The sequence below is a fragment of the Calliphora vicina genome, chromosome 2 (genome assembly GCF_958450345.1).
Source record: "Calliphora vicina chromosome 2, idCalVici1.1, whole genome shotgun sequence".
Taxonomy (NCBI): Eukaryota; Metazoa; Arthropoda; class Insecta; order Diptera; family Calliphoridae; genus Calliphora; species Calliphora vicina.
Genome location: NC_088781.1, coordinates 140,368,912 through 140,396,097, shown reverse-complemented (window position 1 = coordinate 140,396,097; position 27,186 = coordinate 140,368,912). Strand labels below are relative to the sequence as shown.

At 28.1% G+C, this 27,186-nt stretch overlaps 2 protein-coding genes across 2 annotated transcripts; both read left to right on the top strand.

Annotated features, from left to right (window-relative positions):
- The first annotated feature begins 2,164 nt into the window (after positions 1-2,164).
- Positions 2,165-13,825, top strand: gcm2. The gene is made up of 3 exons (XM_065501168.1): positions 2,165-2,243; positions 11,573-12,321; positions 12,392-13,825. Exons 1-3 carry the CDS (start codon positions 2,233-2,235, stop codon positions 13,714-13,716), a joined length of 2,085 nt encoding a protein of 694 aa, XP_065357240.1. The 5' UTR covers positions 2,165-2,232; the 3' UTR covers positions 13,717-13,825.
- A 2,862-nt stretch (positions 13,826-16,687) lies between these two features.
- On the top strand, positions 16,688-24,338 carry Trx2 (Thioredoxin 2). The gene is made up of 3 exons (XM_065502268.1): positions 16,688-16,848; positions 23,569-23,715; positions 23,798-24,338. Exons 1-3 carry the CDS (start codon positions 16,825-16,827, stop codon positions 23,945-23,947), a joined length of 321 nt encoding a protein of 106 aa, XP_065358340.1. The 5' UTR covers positions 16,688-16,824; the 3' UTR covers positions 23,948-24,338.
- Positions 24,339-27,186: the final 2,848 nt, after the last annotated feature.

Sequence of the window (27,186 nt, the reverse complement as noted above, 5' to 3'; positions counted from 1 at the left end):
TAATATTTACATATATTTTTAAATAGTAGTAGATTTTTTTTAACTAAAATATTATTGGCTCTCAATTATTTATACTAATACTTAATTTTTTTCAATTTACTAACATTTTATAAAAAGTAGTAGATTTAGTACTATTTTAAAAAAATATATAATTTACAAAATTTTAGCAAAAACATTATTAATGGCTTTAACTTATAAAATACAAAACATTTTATGGTTTGCTAACATTTTAAAAAAAGGAGTAGATTTAGAACTTTTTTTAAAAATATATAATTTAAAAAGTTTTAGCAAAAACATTGTTAATGTCTCTAAATAAAAAAGTAATATCACATTTTTTTGTTTTTCTTACATTTTAAAAAAGTAGTAGATTTTGTGCTTTTTAAAAATTAAAAAAATTATACATTAATAATAAATAGCTCTAAATTAGTTAGAACTACTAAATTTAGAAATATTAAAATAGTAGTAGATTACTACTTTTTTAAATTTGTTTTCATTGTTACAAACATTTTCTCAAATCTAAACTACTCAGATACTTCCAAATGTTTTAGGTTTGAAGTGCGGATTAACATTGTTAAGGTATTTCATTTTATTAGCTATTTGTTGTTGTGGTTTTTGTTAGTTTCATACATATCTTTAACACATTTTATCATTTAGCGTTTTTTTCTAACTTTAGCTGTACAAAAATCTACCAAACAAAAATCATGAAATTAATCAATAAGAAATATACATTAGTAATTATCTACAAGACATAACGAACAAAAATAACACAAAAACTAAGCAAATAAAAACTGAAAATAACAGGGATGGAACAATTAAAACAATTGGAGTTATATTTCTCAATACTTTAGGAAATTTTGTATAAATATGCTGAAGAGATAAATGTTTAAAACCAAAAGTTCAAAGTATTTTCCATCTCTGTCTTAACATCTAACGGTTAAAATGGACTTATTTTTGGGGGAGGGAGTGAAAACAAGAAATATAAATATAAAAGAGTGATTAAATTTGTGTATAACAAAAGAGAGTAAAATTAAAAATTATTGAAAAAAAAGAATCAAATTTAAATTTAATTAAACCACCAACAACTACACCAAAAATAACAATTAAAGTGTGTAAAAATATTAATAATAAACAACCACCACCAGGAATTTTTAGAGTCTTTCAAATCTTTTGCACTTTAACTGCTTTAACTCTCTGCAGCTCTTTTTGTTTGTTGTGTACAGCAATTTTCTCTCTGCATTTGGTGGTTTAATTAACACTCACACACAACTATTCGTGTTAACAATGCATTCAAAAATATTATCCGACCAATCACAGAACAGCTTTCGTTTACTGTTAGTATGTGTCTTTGTGTATGTAACTGTAAGTGTTTATTTATGTTTAGTTTGTTTAAACTTGTTAGTGCATGCATGCTATCTATCTATCTTTGTGTAGTATGGACGTTTTGTTGTTTGTTTAGTAGTCGGGGATTGGAGTATCGTATGTAACGGAATTGGAGTTTGAGTTGTTTTGCTTTTTGGATGCTCTCTCTCTTTAAATATTGTGAGCTGTCTTTTAGGTTTATGCGGGTGGCAATATAGCAAATTATATATGTATGGATTTGTAGTGTTGTATTCCTTCTGGTTTATTTGTTTTGTTTTATTTTTTTTTGTTCTTTAGTATATTTTTTTGTTTAGTTTTAGTTTTTTTTGGTATTGTTTTGTAGGTGGAGTCTCCTATTGTTTTAGTTCAGCTTGTTGTTCATTTTACTCCAAACAAAAGTAACCGTTAAGTGTATGGGATTTACGTATTAGTATCACAAAAGCTGTTTTGGTTTTAACCCGTGCAACGGATTATTTAGTAACGCTACATAATAATTTTAAACAATTATCTATTCTCATTTATAAAACAAAACAACAATTTGATTAAAACGCTTAATATCTTAAAAAGAAATCTTAATAATAAATGAAATTAAACGACGGCAAATTCGTTAACGGTTGTGTGTGTGTGAAAGTGTGACATTTAAAAAATTTAAAATTTTATTACATAATTTGGGAAATTAAAAATCATTATTTAAGGAATTTAACAAAAAATATAAAAAAAGAAAACCCCAAATAACAAAATTTAAATAATTAATAAGTTTTAATTTAACTTTGTTGTAAAAAATATTAATAAATTAAGAAAAAAAAATACAAATTTAAAGTTTTACCAGCAAATTTGAATGGATTTAACGGCGATATTGTGATCAGGAGAAATATGGTTATATTGTAAGTAATATAAAAAAATGGAAAATAGTTATATAAAAATTGTTCACAAATCCCACAAAATTGTATTTGTCTCATATTCGTTTCTTAAACGGTAGGAAAAGTTCCTTTAAGCGAATATTCTTCAACCGATCCCGAATTATAGAAATGATTTAACAATGGAAAAATACTCTATATTACAACTTTTAATATCAATTAAATGTTTAAATTTAATTAAAATGCTATCATAATCTTAGTTGACCTTCTAAGAAGATTTAAATACCAAAAAATCGATTGGAAAACGTTAATGTTATTTCAGACTTTATCAATAATATGGCTGGATTAATAAAAATCACGAACAAATGTTACATATTTAAAGAGTAAATTACTATTTTACATTTTCTGTTTCTAACTATAAAAATCAAATTTTGTCAAGCCCCAAAAATTCAAGCACTTGAACATTTTGTTGGAATTTGACTTGAATGCAAATGTAATTATGTTTTAAACTTGAAAAATATTTGAAAAATTAAATATTTTTCCATTTTACTTGAGAATGCTATTAAAATAAAGTGGAATACAACTGTAATTCATTTGATTGACTATAAATCAAGGCTTGAATTACACTTGCTTTCAACTTGAATTCCCATAATAATACTTATTGGGATTTGAAAATCTTACTAAACCAATTTCTAAACATGTAAAAGTTTCTGCGCGATTTTATTAATGACAACTAGGAGAATAAACATAAGCAAAAATTGGATCAATTACTTTCCTAAGTTTGTTTTGTTTGCAATTTGAATTTGGAAAAACGCAATGTTTAACAGTAGAAGAGCTAAGTCGTCCTGTGATTACTTGTATTATCGTAAAATGTTAACAAAATATTCCCCAAGACTTTTGGAAAACAAATGATTGCCCTCCATTTCGAATTGACGAACATCAATTCCTTCAGGTTGCTCTTCCTGGAGTCAATGATAATCACTGGACTAAGTTAGATAGAAACACTATGGTACACTAGTCGCTCTGCTATAGCTGACATTGTCGTAAAGAGAATTATAATTATATATACGAAATAAGAGTTTGCATTTTACTTATAAATATTCCCCAAAGACTTCTGAAAAACCAATGGCTATGCTTCATTCCAAATTGACAATTTCACAATGTTTTAATAACAACAATATTTCTTAACTCCGTCTATACTTGACAAATATTTATCATAACAATTAATGACGTTTGTTGTCAAGACAAAGTTGTCTGAGCAAAAGCACTAACAATTTTGTCATAGCGAAGCAATAATACTAATAAATGGGGACTATACCTATCTTGAGAACCATTTTAACTTTTATCATGATAAAAATTTATCAGGTATAGACAGAGGGTTAGGATCTTCTTCCAGAAATGAATGATTATCAATGGATGAATGATCATGATTGACAAAGCTACAAAGAGACAGATTCTTAGTAGCAACCGAATTTGTTGCCCCATCGAATTATTCTACCTTAGTTACCAAATTTTACAGTTGTGGCTATAAAATTTTAGTATGGGTAACAAAAGTTTGGTTGCTTCAACTGAAATTTTTCTTTATCAATTGACTTAATATTATATGAATCTGTTTGCAAAATCCACATTTTTCATTTGCAACCCCATAAGGTATATATATCCTGAATCTTTATAGATAGTGGTGTCGATAGATACATTTCCGTCCGTCTGTTTATTGAAATCAACTTTCCGAAGCCCCCGATAATTTACTATCATTATTGATACAGCTATATGTCGGGCCCCCAGTATTATACTCGATGGCTATCTCGATGCCTATTTTTCACTAAAAATAGTTTTCAATATTTATTTCAAAGTATGCATTGCTGAAGGGTATTTAAGATTTTGTCTAATTAAACTCCAAACCAATAGAATTAATCCTATAGAAAATCAAATTTTTTGGCAACCGTTAATCGAAAAATTCGATCAGTTGTTAAAGATGAGTTAGAATTTTTATCACTTCAACTAAAATTTTGATGAAAAATTATATCATTAGCTCAGTCCATTTGGGGAAAAAATAAAGTAAAATTTATTTCTTTTTTTTTTCTTTTTTATATGAAAACTTTTTGGTTTTGGGGGGAAATTATTATAAATAATAAACTTTTTTCGTATTACTAACTTTTTAAAATAGTAGTAGATTTACAACTTTTTCAAAATCATATAATTTATAAAATTATAGCAAAACCATCGTCAATTACTCTAAATAAACAATAATTAAGTTTATTTATTTTGCTTACATTTTAAAAAAGTAGTAGATTTAATACTTTTTTTAATTAAGAGATTTAAATAATTTTATCAAAAACATTATTAGTGGCTCTAATTTATTTAAAATAATAAATTGTTTTTGGTTTTGCTAAAATTTTAAAAAAGTAGTAGATTTAGAACATTTTCCAAAATGAGATAATTTATAAAATTATAGCAAAACCATTGTTTTGGGGAAAAAATAAAGTAAAATTTATTTCTTTTTTTTTTCTTTTTTATATGAAAACTTTTTGGTTTTGGGGGGAAATTTACTTTCTTTCCTGAATCTGCGCCTGTATTAGCTGAATCCTTCGTTTGACATGAAATTTGATTGTCACATCGAAACAGTTTTCTCTGAGCATAGTTTTATACATTTAGATGTGTTTGGTGTGATAAAGCCTCAAACACTTCTTCTTGGAAATTAAGAAAATTTGATCTCGTCTATCCAACAACCTTAAATACTGGAATGATCACTTTAAAATCAATTTCGTTGTGAATCAATTTTCCGAAGCCCCCATTAGGGATATGGATGATACTTCAATATATAGGCTATGCTTCCAAACTATTTCAATCAATTTATGTCTCAAAATTATCTGTAGAATAGGCAGAAGTCTCAAAAATTAAACCTTGTTCACCAAAATATTATTATCAAAAATGGCCATTTCTCCAACAAATCACATTTTCACCTGAAAATTTATTTTAGGTAGAGGATTCTATTTTACAATGTCCGTCTGTTGAAATCAACATTCCGAAGCTCCCATAATGGAACTAATTTATGGCTTTCCCTAATAAAAATAAAATTTTGTTGATAAAATAAAATTGTTTACGGGGTTTCAGCAAAAACCCGATTTTCATAAAAAATGTATATTTTACAAGATTGACTGCCGATTCGAAACGGTAAAAAAACTCTAATTTGGGTTATTTCGGTAACGTTAATAGAAAACTGCAAACTTTCTATTGCTGTCACACTTATTTTGCATCTTCAATTATCACACATGCATACAAAGTTCGTAATACTAAATATCCCAATTTATTTACATATTTTTCCAAATATTCAAAATCTAAGCATTCCACTGAATTTAATAAAAACATTTCATCCAACACCTACAATTTGAAAATCTTAATAATAAAAACACATATAAATATCTGGACCACACGCACGCATTAAAAAACAGTTAAAGAATAGATTTTCCAAAAGTCCAACAAAAGAAATACACAAATAAACAAGAACTATTAACTCTATCAGAAAAAAGGCCATAATAAAAACACGAAAACATAATTTACTCATTGATAACAAACATTATGATGTCAAAACAAACCAACGACAACAAAATAAAAAATAAAACAATAAAGTTGTATCTCTTTCAAACAATGTCAAAAAGGCCCAAAGGGCAAGCAAAACAACAACAAACAGCCAAGAAGACAAGAAAAGAAAGGACCGAAAACAATAGATGGATGATGATGATCTTGTAGGTGACAAACTTATTATATTCAATGTTTAAAAGATCAGCGACTAAACTGTGACACTCACTATCAGTGTGTGTTTTTCTTAATCATTAAATATAACCAACCAACCAACCAACAACAATACTAAATGTGAGAATATTTAAAAACAACAAAAAATTTATAGAAATTGAAAATACCCAGCAACAACATTATTACAATGTTTTTAAAATAAGAAAGCATCTTTCTTTGGTTTGAAGAAGATTAAAATAGCTGCTGACCATATTGGAGAGTGTTTGTTGTTGGAAGACAACATTGACAAAATAGAAACATTAATTAAATACCTAACAACAGCAACAACAAAAACAACACTGTGGGATTATAAATAAACAAAAGGTTTTAACGCCACCAAAAGAAGGCTAATCGAATTTAAACAATAACCGTGAGTGAGTGAGTAAAACCACACACTTAAATACATATTCATGATCACTTAAGAACTCACGCATACACATACGAAGGTATGCGAGATGCCAGACACTGTTTAATGCAGGGATGTACCTGAATTCCCCAGGGATGTAGAAACAAAATTTTTGTTTTAATTTTGCTTACATTTCTAAGTTGTTTATAACAAAAACATTAATTAACGGCTCTTAATTATTAAGATATACCCAAATGTCACAGAATTCTATTAAGATCGAAAGTGGAAAAGTAAAACGAACATTTTTTCGGAATGAAAGCACTTTCATGGAATCACTTTCTAGGTGGAATTGATATTATGTAGTTTTTAACTATTTGTTTTCTCGTGATCTTAAATAATTTCTTTATCAAAAACTTAACTTTTGTTTTAATATACAAAACATTGCCAAATTAAATTTGGACATTTAAAATTATAAACCATTTTAGGAATTGATAAAATCAAACGGAATCTGAAGAAGTTAAAACAAAATCGATCCGAAAAATAACTATGGAATTGAAGCCATTCCGAACGAAATGTGTAATAGGCCTGATAATACAATTTATCGATTGTCCTTGCAAAATGTAGTTGATTTGCTAGTTTTGTCAGAACAATATAAGTTTTAAAATTTTAGCAAAAATTACCCTAAATAAACTAGAAATACAAAATTTATTTGTTTTTTTATAATTTTAAAAAATCAAAGAAATTAATAAAATTTTCGCCAAAACAGTAAGAATAACTGAAAATTGGTTAGAAATAATAAATTTGGTTGAATTTGATTACATTTTTAAATAGTAGTAGATTTACTACTTTTTTCAAAATAATATAATTTATAAAATTATAGCAAAAACTTTAATAATGGCTCTAAATTATTTGAAATAAAAAACTTTTCCGGTTTTGCTAACATTTTAAAAAAGTAGTAGATTTCGAAAATTTTCCAAAATGAGATAATTTATAAAATTATAGCAAACATTTTGTTATGGCTCTAAATTGCATACATAAAATACAAAATTGTCCTTGGTTTTGCTAACATCTTAAAAAAACGTAGTAGATTTACTACTTTTTAAACATGAGATAATTTATAAAATTATAGCAAAAACATTTTTAATTGCTCTAAATAGACAAGAAATATTATCTTTATTAGTTTTGCTCACATTTTAAAAAAGTAGTAGATTTAATACTTTTTTCAAAATTATGAGATTTATAAAATTTTACAAAAAACTTTAATAGTGGCTCTAAATTATTATAAATAATAAACTTTTTCGTATTACTAACTTTTTAAAATAGTAGTAGATTTACACCTTTTTTCAAAATGATATAATTTCAATTACTCTAAATAAACAATAAATATTAAGTTTATTTGTTTTTTTTACATTTAAAAAAAAGTAGTAGATTTAATACTTTTTTTTAGAAAATTAAGAGATTTAAATAATTTTATCAAAAACACTATTAGCGGCTCTAATTTATTTCAAATAATAAATTGTTTTTGGTTTTGCTAACATTTTAAAAAAGTAGTAGATTAAGAACATTTTCCAAAATGAGATAATTTATAAAATTATAGCGAAACCATCGTTAATTGCTCTAAATAAGAAATATTAATTTTACTTGTTTTGCATATATTTTAAAAAAGTAGTAGACTTAGTACTTTTTTCAAAATTAAGAGATTTTTACAATTTTAGCTCTCTAAATAAACAATAAATATTAGGTTTATTTGTTTTGCTTACATTTTAAAAAAGTAGTAGATTTAATACTTTTTTCAAAATTAAGAGATTTATACAAATTTAGGAAAACATTAATAGTGGCTCTAAATTATTTAAAATAATAAACTTTTGTGGTATTGCGAACATTTCAAAAAAAAGTAGTAAATTTACAACTTTTTTCAAAATGATATAATTTATAAAATTTTAGCAAAACCATCGTTAATTGCTCTAAATAAATAAGAAATATTAATTTTACTTGTTTTGCATATATTTTAAAAAAGTAGTAGATTTAGTACTTTTTTCAGAATTATGAAATTTTTAAAACTTTAGCAAAAACTTATATAACGGCTCTAAATAATTTAGAAATATAAATTTCTTTTTAATTTTGCTTGCTATTCAAAAAAGTAGTAGAGTTAGTACCTGTTTTAAATTGAAGGAATTTTAAAAAATTTCACCAGAAATAACAACAAAAGCTCAAAATTATTATTTAGATTATTTTTAGTTTTTTATCACAACCAAAAACTGTTTCCTCTGTTTGACAAAAACGCACAAAACTGTATTTAAAACATGGAAATTTCAGCATATTTACAATAATAGTCATCTCCTTATATGATATAAACCCATGTAAGAAATAATCTGTCTGGTAACATTAAAACAAGAGTCATTAGAAAAACCACCTCCAAATCATCAAAAAGCTGAGAAAATCTGTGTTAAATCACAACTTTTTTTTATAGTTATTGTTGCTGTGATTTGTTGTGGACCACACTAAGACAATGTTTTCTTCATGTCCAACAACAAAACACAATAACCTGCTGACTTCCAAGTATCAATAATAAAACAATTTTTATGGATTTTTTTCAATAAACCAAAAAACCAAAATGAATAAAAGTTCCAGCTTGATATCACGCTTAGACTTTTATGAATTATATTCTATTTAGGTGTTATTTGTAAGGCTCATGGGGTTTTCTTTTAGAAAAATCCACTTTCATTAGTGGCATCATCAACATTATTTAAATTTAATCACTATTTTCGAGTATTATTAGTGTTTGGAACGTTTAGTGTTCATCAAGTTGTGTGTTTTTTGTTAGGATTGAAAATCAACACCAATGAGAATGAGTGTTGGTTTTATTGCCAATAATGTTGTGGGAATTTAAAGCCATATATAGGAACTAAAAAAGTGTGCCAGTGTTTTCAATATTATGACCATAAATCTTTGATTAAAACCCCAATTAAATCATAAAATATTTAGATTTGGCTACGTAGTTCTTGAGAGTATTTATTTTGTTTTTAATGAAATTAATATCCAAATATCTTTAAGGTGGTAATTCAAGTCAACGTTTATTTAAATTTCAAATTCATTTGGTTTACATTGAAAATGTTTCCAAATAAATATTAACAAAAATCAAAATTCGACACTTATTATTATGGCTGTAATAAATGTTTAACCAACCAAATCAATTTGAAAAATAAATATTCCAGTTAGTTATAGAATTTGAATTTGAGAGATTCTTTTCAGGTAACAAATAGGAAATCGAACCGGAAATTTGTATTAAATAAATAGTGCAAGTATTAAATATCTAATTTCAGAGAATTTTTAAAGCACAGCACAAAGTATTTAGAATGTAACTGTAGATTTTTAATGAGATGAATTTAAAAATAATAGATGACAACCTAAATACGATTCTGAGAATACAGTAAAAAACTTAAACCAGGTTTCTAATATGAAAATTGTTTAAAATTATAGATACGTTTTTGTATTAAAGTTCAAACCATAACTAAGATTTTATGTGGTATTTATAATTATAGTAACGAATTATCACGGTTATCACAACCAAAACTGCTTCCCTTGTGTGACAAAAATAATACAAATTTTGTTTAAAACAGCAAAATTTCACATATTAAGAGGCCATTACACATTACAACTATTAAGAATATTAATGTTTTCAGAAAATAATTACAATTATAGTAATTTTTATTGGTTAATATACATTCTGATTTGAAGAAGTCCTTTTTCGAAACCCGCAATTTCAACAAAATGATATCAACGATGTAAAATATCCAGGACATTACAGGAAAAAATTACTAAATATTTTTACTCCATAAGTATCTAAGCACTGATAGATATCTATTTGTTGAAATTAGGGCATAAACCTCATAAATCTTTTAATAAACCAATAAAAAGTTTACTGAATTTTGACCGATTTTTTTTTCTCCATTACCCCACTTGGGGCAATTTGGCTTCCACAAAGCATCTCCATCTTATACGAATTGTTGCAGTTGTTTTTCGCATATTTTCCATGTAGATTGCACTGTCCTAATTATTGGAGTATCGTGCGTCTCCATGTACGATGTTGCCATTAGATCCATTGTTATTGTTTGTATCAGTTTAAACGGTTGTTGTTCCAGCTAAGTAGATGATTGGTCTACTGTAGCGGGTCCTCGGATACATGTATGATGTTTCCATAAGGATTCAATCGATTGTTATTATTGCCTTGTGTCAGTTTCGTTAACCGGTTGTTGTTCCAGCTAAGTAGATGATTGGTCTGCTGTAGCTGGTCTAGGGTAATGGTGCTGCTATCTGTCGTTGCCTAGAAACAACGACCTCAACAACAACCACAGAATTAAATAGCCACTCAATGTTTTTCATACACGTTTATAAATTCTCAGAAATACAGACACAATTTATAATGTACACGAATTTACTTGAAAAACACAACACACTTTAAGGCACTCAGTTGATGTTTATTCGAAAAGCGTCTCTGATAAACTGACTGACGACTGCAACCTCTGCCACTATTTATAACACAGCCATCTGCACTCTAGATCGTTCTTTAACTGTCAAAATTCGAATATTCTATATCTTACTAATATATACGCCATCTGTGGTGTACTTTCCACAATGTTCTTTAACTGAATATTCGAATTCGAATACAGCGTTGCCAACTTACGATGAAATCAACTGAAAGCTTTTATTTAATAATGCCCATAGATATGTTACAGTTTGCTATTACAGCACTGTTATTTGAAAGCATTATGCTACTTTTAAATCAGCCCTTAAAATCGTTATATTTGAATTCAAGTACAATTTCGTAACAGTATTGTTAACGTTTAATAGTTTTGAAACTTCGGCTATATATTATACGATTGGAAATTCGGCATTGTGAGAACCAGGGCAGATTAGCTGGTTGCTGTACTACAGTATGAACACATAAATGAAGACAGGCTGATTTCGTACAAGACTTCGGAAAGCGAAATACAGCACGACAGGTAACTGGTAAACTGGTAAACTGCTCAACCTCCTTCGATGAAAATATAACTACATAACTAATGAGAATTATAACAATCCTTTTTAAAAAATCTTAAGTGTAAAACCTAAAACTTTTCTTTATATACAATCCTTCATTTAGACTCTTTCGTGATATCTATAAAAATATTTATGTAATTAGTGATATTAATGAAATGTATAACTCTTCTTATTCCAGAAATGCCTACTGCTTCAATTCCCGCAAACAGCAGCAACTGAACATGACCCACAGATCGAAACGAGACTGGGACATCAATGATGCTGTAGTGCCGCAAGTAAATGAAAGTGATTTCGATGAATTCAACGAATGGACTGATGGTCATGTACGCCTCATCTATCCCATCAGCAATGAAGAGGCCAAAAAACACATATCCGGCTGGGCCATGCGCAACACCAACAATCATAATGTCAATATTTTGAAGAAAAGTTGTTTGGGAGTTTTAACATGTTCGCAAAATTGTACGCTCTCGAATGGTAATAAAATCAATCTAAGACCTGCTATATGTGATAAAGCACGTAGAAAACAAGAGGGCAAAGCCTGTCCCAACAAGACATGTAGAGGCGGACGTCTTGAGATCAAACCTTGTCGAGGACATTGTGGTTACCCGGTTACACATTTTTGGCGGCATTCGAATAATGCCATATTTTTCCAGGCCAAAGGGGTGCACGATCATCCCAAGCCGGAACCCAAAAACTCTACTGTATCAAAGAGAGCATTTGGCAGAGTGTCACTGGTATCCAGGAATACTGCTGCGGTACAGGGTAGAGGAGCGGGCAAAAAGTCTACTTTGGTAAATGGTTTGACCAGTAGTTTAAGGCAAATGAAGACACACAGCTCTTTCCTCAACAAAGTATTAAAACGCTCTACAAAAGCCAACAATTCCATGACACATGCAGCAGCTTTGGAGATTTATCAATTCAATAATAGTAAGTTTCTATTAAACTATAGCTAATAAACAGTTCCAAATATTAACATTTATTAATATTAACATTACAGCTTGCAACAAATGTACTGCTAGAACTCAATGCACCTGTGTTATAGAACCTTTATCGAATACATCCACCCTAAACTATTCAACTCCCTTACATCATTATGAAACTCTGGCTGGCGCTGTACCTCATCAAAACTATACGCACAGTCACCATACGCACAATATTTACCAAAACAACGAAAATAACAGTACTAAATGTGAGCCCACGGCTTTGCTAACGGTCAATCATCAGCATATAACCTATAATTATCCCATTTATCATGCCTCCTCTGGGGTCCTAAGCAGCAATAGTGCAACTGTGGCTCCTTCCCCCAAAACAGCAACAGAACAAACGCCGCAGCATCATTCGTGTGCCACTTCACCAACCTCTACACTGCACAGCAGTTCCCACTATGCAGCCGAAGGTCATGAACAAGCTAATAAAATGGCGTATCATCATTATCACAGCTCTGCGGCCACAGGTTATGGCTCAGAGTCCTCTTTATGTTACAATAACAACTGTGATGCCATCTCAAACTTTAGTGGTAACTTAACAGGATCCTATGACTATGATATACACCCGCCACCGCCACTTTCCGCCCGGCATTTAAGCAGCCATCATTCCGTCCATGAGCTTCATGGTGGACCACAACAGCAGCAGTCACATCATCACAGCAGTACAACTGAACCGGCAGAATTTATTAATTATTCAGATTTAAAATACTCCGCACGCCAGCCACCACCACCACCACCATCAATGTCGTCAGCAGCCACGGCTTCTGAAGTGATTAGTACTGAACCTGAATTCATTAACTATTCCGAACTTAAACATTATCCCCATATCATGGAGTCTACGCAAACAACTGCCGCTATACACGAAACTAAACCAACCAAATTGGTCGCCAGTGAGGAGACCTCCCCCCAGCTATACACTCAAACAACAAACAGAATTCCCGAAAGTAACAACACCAGCTATGACACCTGCTACTACGGTAGCACTACACGCCCCAAATTGGAAAAGTCCAGAGACAAATATCTCATGGATACATCCAGCAGTCAAACTGGCACGACCTATGATTACGAACACCTTAGCAGCCAGTACAATGGTGCTTCGAGTAGCTATTTCCCCAACATGGCTACCGGTCACAACAGTACCAACTACTCTGGCATCAATAACTACTATGACACGGGACCCGCAGCCGGTATGCATGGACCACAGAGCCATACTTCGGCGTATGAGTACAATGGTTCGACATCCTCCTCGTATGGCTCAACGTATAGTTATGATCAAATGAATGCACGTAGTTCTAGTTTAATGGCCGGTACACCCTGTCACACTTATGCTCATTAGTATTTTAAGCAAAGACACAGAATTTTATTCTACTTAATATTTAAGAGATATTTCTTTTTTGTTGGCATTCAATGTTAAATTGGGAAAAAAATAAAAAAAAACAATTTATTGATAAAAAAAAGTAAAATTTTTAAATATTTATTCACTTTCTTATAGTTTAAAAACCCAAGTCTCTCTCCACTTAACATAAGTTTGGACATTTTTATGTTCGCCACTTGAGTTTGAAAATTTTTTTCGCAGTAAATGTGTTAATTAAGTTGTGTGGCTGGATCAATCAATAATGATGATGTTTTAACACATAAGCTGACAAATTTGCTTTTTTATACTCACCATCAAAAAGATGGGGGGATGGATGTTGATGTTTTTTGTAAAATAAAAATTTATGGAACGTGGAAGGAAGGAAGGCTCAAAAAATGTAAGCGGTAGTACTTCCTTCACAAAAACAGATTGCTGAATATCGTGTTAGGTAAAGAAAAGGCTCCAAGAGTAAGAAAACTTACAGAAAATCCAACGTCTGAACAGGAACGATGCTAGAGCAGAACTTTTAATGGCCATATATAGACAAATATTATGACGACAATAGTATAAAATTTTAAAAGTTCCAAAGAAGTCTGGCAATATCTTCAAAAAAACAAAATCGTATGAGACTCATGTAGTAGGGATTATCTTACAACTCGTGACATGCTCAACTTATAAGACATCGAATAGATTTTTTAATATTAGTTTTTAATTTCACAAACACTTCACTTTTTAATTATTAGTTTTTTTAAGTAATTTAACTAACATAAGATGTATTATTTATTATTACACAAAATACCAAAAGTTTGATGAAAAACGACAGACACTCTCTCTGTTTGTTTATGTTTATCTTTTTTAACAGCAGTAAATTGCATATTTATTTGTTAATAAACAATTTCAAGTTACATCAGATCATCATCAGAAAGAAGATTCTTTTTAAGAGTTTGTTATTTTTATTTAAAACAATCAATCGTCTAAAAAACAGCCAATGCTAGCTGGGTAGAGACATAATAAATATATAAATAGCACGTGTATTATGGAAAAAATAATTGAAAATTCAATTGGACCACATAGGTGTGTGATTTAACTTAAGTGTATAGTAGTGTATGTAGTGAATGTATTAAGCAAAGCTAGCAAATTCAACAACCCCTAACGAAATAAAAAACACTAAAAAAAACTGCTGCATACTTTTAGGATGACAAATTTGACATAACGGTATTTGTGGTGAATTTCTAAAAATTCACCACGAATTTTTTATTCACCACGAATTTTATTCACCACGATTTTTTTCACCACACAAGAAAGAAATAATAAAAAATTTGACATAACGGTATTTGTGGTGAATTTCTAAAAATTCACCACGATTTTTTTATTCACCACGAATTTTATTCACCACGATTTTTTTCACCACACAAAAAGAAAGAAAAAAAACGAGGGGGGTTTTTTTGTCACCCCACGCACGTGCCCGCCACTTTTTTCTTTCTTTCTCCCTCTCCCTCTTCATCCACGCTTTTTTTTCTCCTTCGCTTTTTTCCTCCTTCCTCTCTCTTCTTCTTTCTCTCTCCTCCTCCTCCTCTCTCTTAAAAAAAAAAGAATTTGGGAATTTTTTATAAAAAAAAATTCATTATTCGTTCGTTTTGTTTTTTGTGTCATCACTAAAAAAAGTGCTGCCAAATTTTTAAAAATTTTGTTCGTTTTTGCCATCACTCAAAAAGTGCTGCCAAATTTGTTTGGGCTCTTTTTCTAAAACAGAAGTTGTTTTAGGGGTTTCGTTCGCTCCAGGTTTTTTTTCTTTTAAAAAATCTCAAAAAATTTTTTTTTTAATTTTGGACCAAAAAAAATTTTATTTTTTTTTTTTCGAAAGATTGAAAAAAAATACACTTAAAATAACGGACAACATTTTGCCAACAGTACGTACTAAATAAATAAAATTAAGTTATTTTTTTTTATTTGTTTGGCCAAAATGTAAAAAATGTTGACCAACTCTCAAAGTGTTCTCGACCGATCTTGTTGAAAAAATTAGTTAGTTTCCAAGACAACAAATTTCATCATCCCGATCGGAAAAAAAACATTTTTGGTAGAATGACGACCGACCACCTTTTTTTATTTAATGAAAATTTAATTATTTTTTTTTAAAATTTGAAAATGTTTGATAAAAGTTTTTTTTATCTTTAAAAAAATTCCTTGTTTTATGACAGTACTTTTTTTAATTAATTTATTATTATTTATTTATTTATATTTTTTGTCTTTTTTTTAAATTGACCAAAAATTTCGCTGGGATAGATAGATATATATGTATTATCTCATTACAAACAGAGATGTCAACACTGTCGGGTGTATGTAAGTAAATACCACTATATTTATGTTAAATATATTTTATTAGAATTTCTAACAATTATAATAATATTAAAAATAAAACAAAATTATATATAACCAAACACCTACTCAGCTTGTTAAATTTTTTTTTCTATTTCACAAATTTTGATAGTGTATGTAGGTACTATACAACCCTGTTATTTAGCACGTCATGTTTATTTTTTACTACTCCTCTCTTTTAATTATTTAGTATTTTTTTCTATTTTCTCTTTTGCTGCTATTTCGCTATTTGAAAAGTCATTAATAAGACGAATTCATTCATACAAGGTGGAGTTAGTCGAACAGCTGATTACTTTTTTTCGCTTGTTTGGTTCTATCGACTGTCAAGGCTTGTAGCAATAGCACATTATCGATGAATATGAAAAAAATATTTATTTTTTATATAAATAAGTTCAGCCCCCACTATTCAATTATCCACATTATTTTATGTTTTAATACAGTATTTATTTATTTAATTTTTCATTTCTATTTTTTGACATTTGGTAAGACCAATTAATTGTTGTTTTTGTAGATATGCCACCACCTTGTATGAATGCGACTTGGTCATTAGTGTGTGTTTTTTCTTTTCTTTTTTACTTTGTAGGAATAGTATTAACTAGCGGCATTAGTTAAATACAAGTTAAATCGTGTGGACGCAAATACTCCGCTCGGTACAGTAACGAAAAATATTTTCAACGCATTTAAATTCCATCAACTAATATCCACAACAACAACATGGTTTACGCTGTCAAGAGCAAGGTATGTACGACTACAAAAACAACAACATGCTAATAAATCCACTTGAGAAAAAACTGGGAACTCTACTAGCTATAGTGGCTACAAAAAAATGTGTTGAATAAAATTGATAAATTAATATGAGAATAATTTACGCTACAAAATGTTTAAGTGAACAAAAATCTATAATAGAAAAAGTATAAAAAGAATGACGTGTTTTTCAAAATGACCCTTTTATAGTTTGACATGATTTGCTTGTCTCTAAACGGGGACATGTGGGAAAATAAATATAAGTAAGAAGTTAAGTAATCAATGTGTGTTGTCAGTTTGTCTGTCGTCATAAAAACTACTGACAAACTTTTATCAATTTTCCGTGTGGCTTAGAGCGCCTTTTACTTGATTATTTTATACTTACTTACATATACTTTGTATAATAATTTTAATATTATTGTTTGCCAATTTCACAAGGCTTTATTTATTAGATTGTAATTGCAAGACAGCCGGACGGACAAGCCACTAAAGTCAGCAATAGCAACCGCAGCGAAAACACCGCATGATATCATCTCTATTAAAGAGGTTTGCGTTCAAATTTTATTGTCGCAAACTAATTCGTTTTCTAATCTCGGTTTTTGGTTTGGTTATTATTTGTTTCTTTATAATTTTGTTTATTAACAATTAGTGTTTGTTTCAAGAATTTTAAACTTTCCATAGGTATAAAATTATTTCTATTATTTTATCTTTTTTTATGTTTTAATTTAACTTAATGATTATGAAAGTTGTTTCTTTGGTTAATGATAATTTATTGTTGTTAATCAAGAAAAGGGACAGCATGAATTGACAAAAAAAAACAAGATAAGGGAAAGAAGAAGAGAGAAAGAGATTATTTGTTTTGGTAACAGGGTGAGTCATATAGAAGCGAAATTAGAGAAAACGTTATTTTTAAAAATATTCAATTGTAATAAAGGAAATGACAAGCTTTATTGGTGGAAAATTAGGGGGTTTAAGCTTAACTTCTTCAATTTCTATTGTATCAGTAATATTAAGAGAAAAATTTAGAGTAAAACTACATACATATTTGGTTTTTTTTCTTTCACTTATGAAATTAAAAATTTGTTGTTATTGTAAAAATTTACAAGTTTTTTACCTTGTTACCGTTAGTTACATAACCAATAACTATTAAAAATTAAGGTTTTCTATGGCAACATTTGTGACGCCTCTTATTTTGTTGACGGTCATCTGGAAGGCATAGAGAAAATTGTAGGTAGATTTTGCAAAAAGCAAATTTTAAAAGTTTTACCCCCATATTCATAAACAATTTTTAGATTTATAAAAGGTTTATAAACTAAATTTCCATAAAAAATATTTATAATCCTTTGCTTAATTAAAACTGTTTATAAATATAGGGATTAAGTTAATAGTAAAATGTTCACTATTTTTTTTAGGCAAATATTGAAGATTTTGCTATTTATAGCAAATTTATTTAATTTTGAAAATCATTATATTTAAAGTGAAATTTGGAAAATGTTACTATTAATACTTTTGAAAATTTTACTATTTTCAGATAAAATTTTTAAATTTAAACAAATTATGAGACATTTTAAAAATGTTTCTATTTACATTGAAATTTTATTATCTTTAGGGAAATTTTATAAATTGAATAATGAATTTTGAAAATTTTGAATATTTTACTATTAAAGTTTCTACTTTGAAAATGTTTGTATTTATAGCTAACTCCCATTAAATTCCTGTTAGCTTTGAAATACCAAACCTGACATTATGTTTAAAATTCAAATTATTATTGCTTTTACTTTCTATATGTAAATTCCATATAAATTGTCTAGAAATTATTACTATTTGTGTCAATAAAATTGTGGTTGGTTTACTAACCTCAATTAAAGATAATATGCACAATTTGATAAGAACAGCGTCTGTGCATACAAACAAACAGTATAAACAATTCAAATTCATATATATTATTTTGCTAATGATATAAAAATATGTTTAATATTCATTCATACATATAGCAAACATAGTTTCAAAATAATCTAACATTTGACCAAGAACAGCTTTCAAAAGAAAATATGAAATTTATATTGAATTTCGCAATAAATTGAAAAATAATAGGAAAACATTTCGAGTAAAATTAGTAAAATAAAAGAAAATTGGAAATTTGTATTTCATTTCTCAGTAATTAAAAAAAATATATATACACACTAATTTAAACAGTTTGTATATAAATTATTTCAATGTTAAGTACAAGCATTTTTTAATTATCGTTACTAATATTTTATTGCTCTCCAATATTAAGAACAAGTTAAAAGAAATAGAGAGAGTCAGAGAGAGAGAGAAAGAATAACAACATTCCGGTTTAGAAATTGTCAAATCACTGTTAATTTTATTAGTGTTGAAATGACCTTTAAAAATACTTATTTAATTGTAATAAAGCCACACATATTTTTAAAGTTAGTAATATTAATAAATCTTACTAATATTTTGACTCAACTTTTATGTAAATTATTTCCTATTATTTTAAACATTAGTCATTTTCTTCATTGATTTAATTCATGTGTTACTTTTAATTTAAACCTGGGTTTTTAGCATACAAACACTACTTATATACATATTTGTAATCAATGACTCATGAAATGTTTAAGAAAAACAAAAATCAAATTCTTTGTTATACTTATATTTATTTGTAGCTAAATTTCAAATGATTTAAACACATGCATGAAATAATCATTGTTTTTAGAAATATGCAATCATCATTTAAGTGTTTATCAGAAAATAATAATAAAAACTGCCAAAAATTATTTGTATTAAAAAAACGAAATTGTATTTAAACAATACAACAATGCAATGCAATATTTGATACAAAGGCAATATGGTTTTTCTAAACAATAAAAAAATTATTTATTTTTGTGTTGAGCAACAAACATTTTTTATCAATTGTGTTAATTTGAATATTAAAATTAATAAACTGACGTTTATTGTTACTAATTTCTCCTATTTATTTTTTGGTTATGTTAAAAATTATCTTTATTTGTTTACAAACAAAAAAGGGCAATAGAAGAAACAACTAAAACTATTTATTATAAGTGTGTAATTTTTAAAAACACTTGAATAATAATAATTATAATATATCAGCAGTATAATCAAATTATCTTTTTTTCATTTGATTGGCAAAATATTTTGTTGCAATTTGAAATTGTAATGAGTGACATCTGCTGAATTATTGATAGCAGAAAGAAATATGAGGATAAATAGTTTTCTACATAGAGTAGACATAGAACGTCAAAGACCTAACTCAGTTGTCAGAAACCTAAATGGTGAGAATGTAATAGTAGAAAAAACTATGTGAAAACAAAAACATGGTATTTCTCTATTGAAATACAAAATATTGCAAAAATATTAACATTCATTAATATTTGAAATTTCCAATTGAATTTTTTAAATTTCCAATTGTATTTCATAAATTATCTTTTGTATTCCTATTAGAAAAATCTGAATTGCGATTAGAAATGGTGTAGTTAAACAAATTATACTTGAAATCGATTTCCAACATAAACTCTAATTATAAGGCATGTTATGGAAATCGACTTTGAAAACAAATTGTTTTGAAACCAAAAACGAGATGGGCGATAAGACATTCCAATTTGATGCAATAAATTAAAATAAAACTTTTGAGGTGGCTTATGGGTTTTATATACCATATATTTTAAATGGGATTTTACAATCAGTTCTGGTAAGGTTTATAAATATAAAATTTCTGTTTAAATCTAAGAAAAGAATCACGAGTTGGACAATTATGGTGGTTTTGCAAATATATAAATTCAAACGTTTAAATCAGAAACCAAAATTAACTTGTCCGTGCTAGAAATGACCATTTATTAAAAAAGTATGTATTCAATTCTAGTTCATTTCTAGTTCGGTTCTAGTTCAGTTCTATTTCATTTCTAGTTCATTTCTAGTTCAGTTCTAGTTCAGTTCTATTTCGGTTGAAATCGAAAACGATTGAGATGAACGAATAAACTTTCCAATTTGATACAATACATTTGCATTAATTTGTATCACTTTTTCCAACGATTTCCATAACATTCCAGAATTATAATAAAAATATTGTTGTGGCATTATGGGTTTTTTAAAGCATTTTTTAAATGGGATTTTACAATCAGTTCTGGTTACGTTTATAAATAAAAAAAATTCTGTTTAAAACTAAAAAAAATGAGTTGGTCAATTGTGGTGGCTTTGCAAACATTTAAATTTAACTGATTAAATCAGAAACCAAAAATAACTTGCCCTTGCTAGAAATGACCACTAATTTAAAAATATATTACCTAAATTAACTCTTAATAAAATGGACTCAAACATAGTCTGCTTTTAGACACTGCAATTTTTCTTGAAACACAGCAAGTCTGTGTTGAAATTTGTATGTCAAAACCTAATATGATGCTTAATGAGAATGAAATACCAAAGAGAATTTCAGTAACTTTTCGGTACAAGCAAGTATGCACCCCTGTTATTTGCTCTTTCCCCTATAAACTCAAACTTGCTTTAAGAAAAGCAGACATAGTTTAAACAATATCATAGTTTTGAATTTCTAAAAATTTCAACTTTTTTCTTAAAAATCTTAAGTGCACAACCTGCAACTTTACAGCAGACGTATTTTTGTGATTGTTTACATTTTTTTTATTTCAAAATAAACAAACGAGCAATGAACACCTAAGCTTAACTAAATTTTGCAATAAAATCATAAAGATTTTATATGAAATTTTGTTAGTTTCTGTTTAAACAAATATCTAATATATTAGTGTTTAAGCCTTTTCGCTGTTACAGCTAAATATGACCTATATTTAACAAGTTTCCATGTTAAACCAGTGTAACAAGGTTTTTGATTTCTGATAGCAAGATTATTGATAATTACATGTATGTAAAACTAATAATTAACCTTATTTCGAGCATTTGCATGTATATACCAAAAGATGTAAGGCATGACATTACACTAATTTTATGGTATTGAAAATAACACACATTCATGATTATAGAAACAAAAAATTACATACATACTCTTTATTTAGAAACTAAATTAGCCATTATTAAAAATAAGCAAAACTATTTTAATAACCAGCCACTAAACCAACCAACCAACCCCTTTGAGTTTTTTGTAGGACTATTTTTGTTAGTCCCCCAAGGCAAATATTTGTATAAAACTTTTATTTTATTAGAAACTGAAAAGCAACCATCACACCATCTAACATATTGGTGTTAGGATTTTGTCTGATAACAAAATATTAAAAAAGTCGTGCTATTTACCAAATAACCACAATTCTATATATCTATCTTTATATACATACATATGTATACCACATCTACTATACATATATACCTTTACCTATTTCTTTATATTTCTATATATGTATGTACAGTGAGCGTCAAAAGTGAGTAAACACCAAAAATTATTTGATTTTTTTTAAGATAATAAAAATCCTAAAATCTATCCATCGATTAAAATTTAAAAGTTTCGATTTGATGGAGATTGAGTTGAATAATAGAATCGGTTCTGAAAAAAGAAGATTTAAGTCGGAATATAATGATTTTTATGATCTTAAAAAAATCAAAGAATTCACTGGTGTTTACTCACTTTTGAGGCTCACTGTATGTATGTATATGTGTTTTTACATATTATTATTTGTATATTCTTTCACTAAATATACCTTTTTAAGCATAAAATTGCAGATTAAATTTTATAGCATGATAACATTTCAACTGGTAAAAATTATTGTACCTATTTTGAGGGGGAAATAAAAAAAGGTGAGGGTGTGGTTTAACATGCACGTATGTAATTTTATTTGAATTGCTGACATTTAGACATTTTAAGAGAATTCTCTATTGGGCTTTAATATAACTTGAAAGCTATTAATCAATAATTTAATATAATATACATATTTATTAGTTAGAAGAAAATAAATGCAAGTGAAATGAGGCTAGCAAGACCTTGATTGTAATAAGTTTTATAAATAACAATGCCTAACTAATGAAATTTACAGGTTTAAAGTTTTAGTTCAGTTCTAGTTCAGTTCTAGTTCAGTTCTAGTTCAGTTCTAGTTCAGTTCTAGTTCAGTTCTAGTTCAGTTCTAGTTCAGTTCTAGTTCAGTTCTAGTTCAGTTCTAGTTCAGTTCTAGTTCAGTTCTAGTTCAGTTCTAGTTCAGTTCTAGTTCAGTTCTAGTTCAGTTCTAGTTCAGTTCTAGTTCAGTTCTAGTTCAATTCAAGTTCAGTATAAACTTCAAAGTGGCTCATAAGAACAAACAAATACAAGGGTCTCGATTTATGTCACCAGACGTATTGATAAATCAAACAATGATATTTTCCGGTATTATCCCTTTCTTTATATATGTATATTGCTACCCGAAAGCAAGATAATATGTACCATTAATTTTCCGTTTGCAGAATATTTGCGAATCAATAATTATTTCTAAGACTCATATTAGTTACCTTTTATACTCTATTAAAATGACAAATTAAGGTAGTTAAGGCCTTTTGCCCATGAAACTTAAAAAATAACAAGTTATTTTTTAACTACGTAATAAACACAATAACAATAACAAATATTGTTTGTAAAATCTATTATAAATTAATAAACTAATTTAATAATAGCACAATGACCGTATTGCTGTCAATTAAGTTAAATAAATTCTACTTTTTTAAAAATTCATTTATTAATTTATTAAATTTTGTCTATACTTACAGAACGATTTCGATCAACAACTCGAAAATGCTGGTGAAAAATTGGTGGTAGTTGATTTCTTTGCCACCTGGTGTGGTCCCTGCAAAATGATTGCTCCCAAATTGGAAGAACTCTCCAAGGAGTATGTTGACAAAATTGTCATCATCAAGGTTAGTTTACAAATTCAAATTTAAATAAACCATAAGCCTCAATTTCGCAATTAAAAATTGTTTTCTTTTAATTAAATTTTAGGTTGATGTTGATGAGTGTGAAGATATTGCCATGGAATACAACATCTCCAGCATGCCCACTTTCATTTTCATCAAGAACAAGCAAAAGGTTGAAGAGTTTGCCGGCGCCAATGCCGACAAATTGACCAACACAATCCAAAAGTTGGCTTAAAAACAATTTAAATTTTATAAATTTATTTATACATAAAACCAAACAGTTGTGCATAACACTCTGCAGCCTACAATTAAACATAAATACACTTTTATTAGCCCAATATACATAAATATGCTTTAAAGTTTTGTTTTTTCTTTATTTTGTTTAAAATTTTGTTTCTTCTACTTTTTTATATTTATACATTTATAAATTTTTCTTTAAAAATTGTTTAAATTTATTTGTAATTTATTAAATTTTTTTTTGTTTTAATTATTTAAAATAATTTCATTATATTATTGTGAAAACCAGTTGTGAAACATTCTTTAAATAATAAAAAATAATTAAAAGACATCAAAGTTGTTAAATATTTCAAAATAAAAACTTAGTAGAAGCTACATACATAAATAAATGCTTTATCATTATTTTCTTTTTATTTTTTTAAACAAAACTACACACAAACACAATAGCTAATTAAATAAATAAATAAATATAGAATTCATCGAAAATCGCAAAATTTTCTAGCATTTGTAGTAGAAATTTCTCGTTTAAACAAAATATTTTGTAAAAAAAATCTAAAATAAATAATTAAATGTCAAAGTTTATTGAAAATGGGTTTTTATTTGTATAAACTCTAACAAAAGTTAGAATGATATGAAAAAACAGTTATCTGTATGACCATTCACCAAGGAATACTTTAAGATAAATATTAAAAACTATTTTTGGGTGAAAAAACGCTTATTAACGATCTGAGTGATTTTAGATGTTTTATACAAAAAATCACAGAGTATTGCCCTTTTTCCTCTAGGACCTCTTAATAACGATTTATGAGTAATTTTAGATTTTTCATAGAAAAAGCATTATTTTGTGGGAAATAAGAGTGATCAGAGATTATTGCTCTTTTTCCTCTAGGAGCTCTTAGTAACGCTATGAGTGATTTTAGATTTTTCATATAAAAAATCGATATTTAGTGGGAAATAAGAGTGATCACAGATTATTGCCCTTTTTCCTCTAGGACCTCTCAGTAACGAGCTATGAGTGATTTTAGATTTTTCATATAAAAAATCTCTATTTGGTGGGAAATAAGAGTGATCACAGAATATTGCCCTTTTTCCTCTAGGACCTCTTAGTAACGAACTATGAGTGATTTTAGATATTTCATACAAAAATCGATATTTGGGGAGAATAAGAGTGATCACAGATTATTGCCCTTTTTCCTCTAGGACCTCTTAGTAACAAACTATGAGTGAAAAATCGATATTTGGTGGGAAATAAGAGTGATCACAGATTATTGTCCTTTTTCCTCTAGGACCTCTTAGTAACGATTTATGAGTGATTTTAGATTTTACATATAAAAATCGATATTTGGTGGGAATAAGAGTGATCACAGATTATTGCCCTTTTTCCTCTAGGACCTCTTAATAACGAACTATGAGTGATTTGAAAAATCGATATTTGGTGGGAAATAAGAGTGATCACAGATTATTGTCCTTTTTCCTCTAGGACCTCTTAGTAACGATTTATGAGTGATTTTAGATTTTACATATAAAAATCGATATTTGGTGGGAATAAGAGTGATCACAGATTATTGCCCTTTTTCCTCTAGGACCTCTTAATAACGAACTATGAGTGATTTTAGATTTTTCATAGAAAAATAGATATTTGGTGGGAAATAAGAGTGATCACAGATTATTGCTCTTTTTCCTCTAGGACATCTCAATAACGAACTATGAGTGATTTTAGATTTTTCATAGAAATATCGATATTTGGTGAGAATAAGTGTGAACACAGATTATTGCCCTTTTTCCTCAGGGCTTCTTAGTAACGAACTATGAGTGAAAAATCGATATTTGGTGAGAAATAAGAGTGATCACAGATTATTGCCCTTTTTCCTCTAGGAGCTCTTATTAACGAACTATGAGTGATTTTAGATTTTACATATAAAAATCGATATTTGGTGAGAAATAAGAGTGATCACAAATTATTACCCTTTTTCCTCTACGACCTCTTAGTAACGAACTATGAGTGATTTTAGATTTTTCATATAAAAATCGATATTTGGTGGGAAATAAGAGTTATCACAGATTATTACACTTTTTCCTCTAGGACATCTCAATAACGAACTATGAGTGATTTTAGATTTTACATATAAAAATCGATATTTGGTGAGAAATAAGAGTGATCACAGATTATTACCCTTTTTCCTCAGGGCTTCTTAGTAACGAACTATGAGTGAAAAATCGATATTTGGTGGGAAATAAGAGTGATCACAGATTATTGCCCTTTTTCCTCTAGGACCTCTTATTAACGAACAATGAGTGATTTTAGATTTTTCATAGAAAAATCGATATTTGGTGGGAGATAAGAGTGATCACAGAATATTGCCTTTTTCCTCTAGGACCTCTCAATAACGAACTAAGAGTGATTTTAGATTTTTCATAGAAAAATCGATATTTGGTGGGAAATAAGAGTGATCACAGATTATTGCCGTTTTTCCTCTAGGACCTCTTAGTAACGAACAATGAGTGATTTTAGATTTTTCATAGAAAAATCGATATTTGGTGAGAAATAAGAGTGATCACAGATTATTGCCGTTTTTCCTCTAGGACCTCTCAATAACAAAATATGAGTTATTTTAGATTCTTCATAGAAAAATCGATATTTGGTGGGAACAAGTGTGATCACCAGGGAAACCAAAATATGCAAATGCATGTTTTTTCTGGTGAGTCTAATGAGCACATGGATAAGATATTTACTCGTTTCAGAACTATTTAAGAATTTTGGCATCGATTTGTTAGTGCATATTTTTGCATATTTTACCCTTAAATTCATATTTTTGCATATATTTGTTTTAAGAGCATATTTATGTCATATTTTTGAATTTTTAGAGCATATTTTACTGTTTAATAGCATATTTTGACTTTATCAAAAACAAATTTTGTCTTACTTATTTTTGGCTGTTGTGTTACAGGTTTTTACTTCCTTTGTTTAAAATTCAAAATTGGTTTTTCAAAAAAAAAAAAATTAAAAAAAAACCTTTTTTTAAATTTAAAAAAAATTAAAATTTAAAAAAAAAAATTTTAAAAAAACAATTCTAAAAATTTTTTTTCCAAAAAATTAAAAAACCGAAATAAAATTTTTGTTCACCTTAAAAATATTTAAATTTTTTATTTTGAAGTATAATTTGGTGAAGGGTATATAAGATTCGGCACAGCCGAATATAGCTCTCTTACTTGTTTTAATATGAAATAAGCACTATT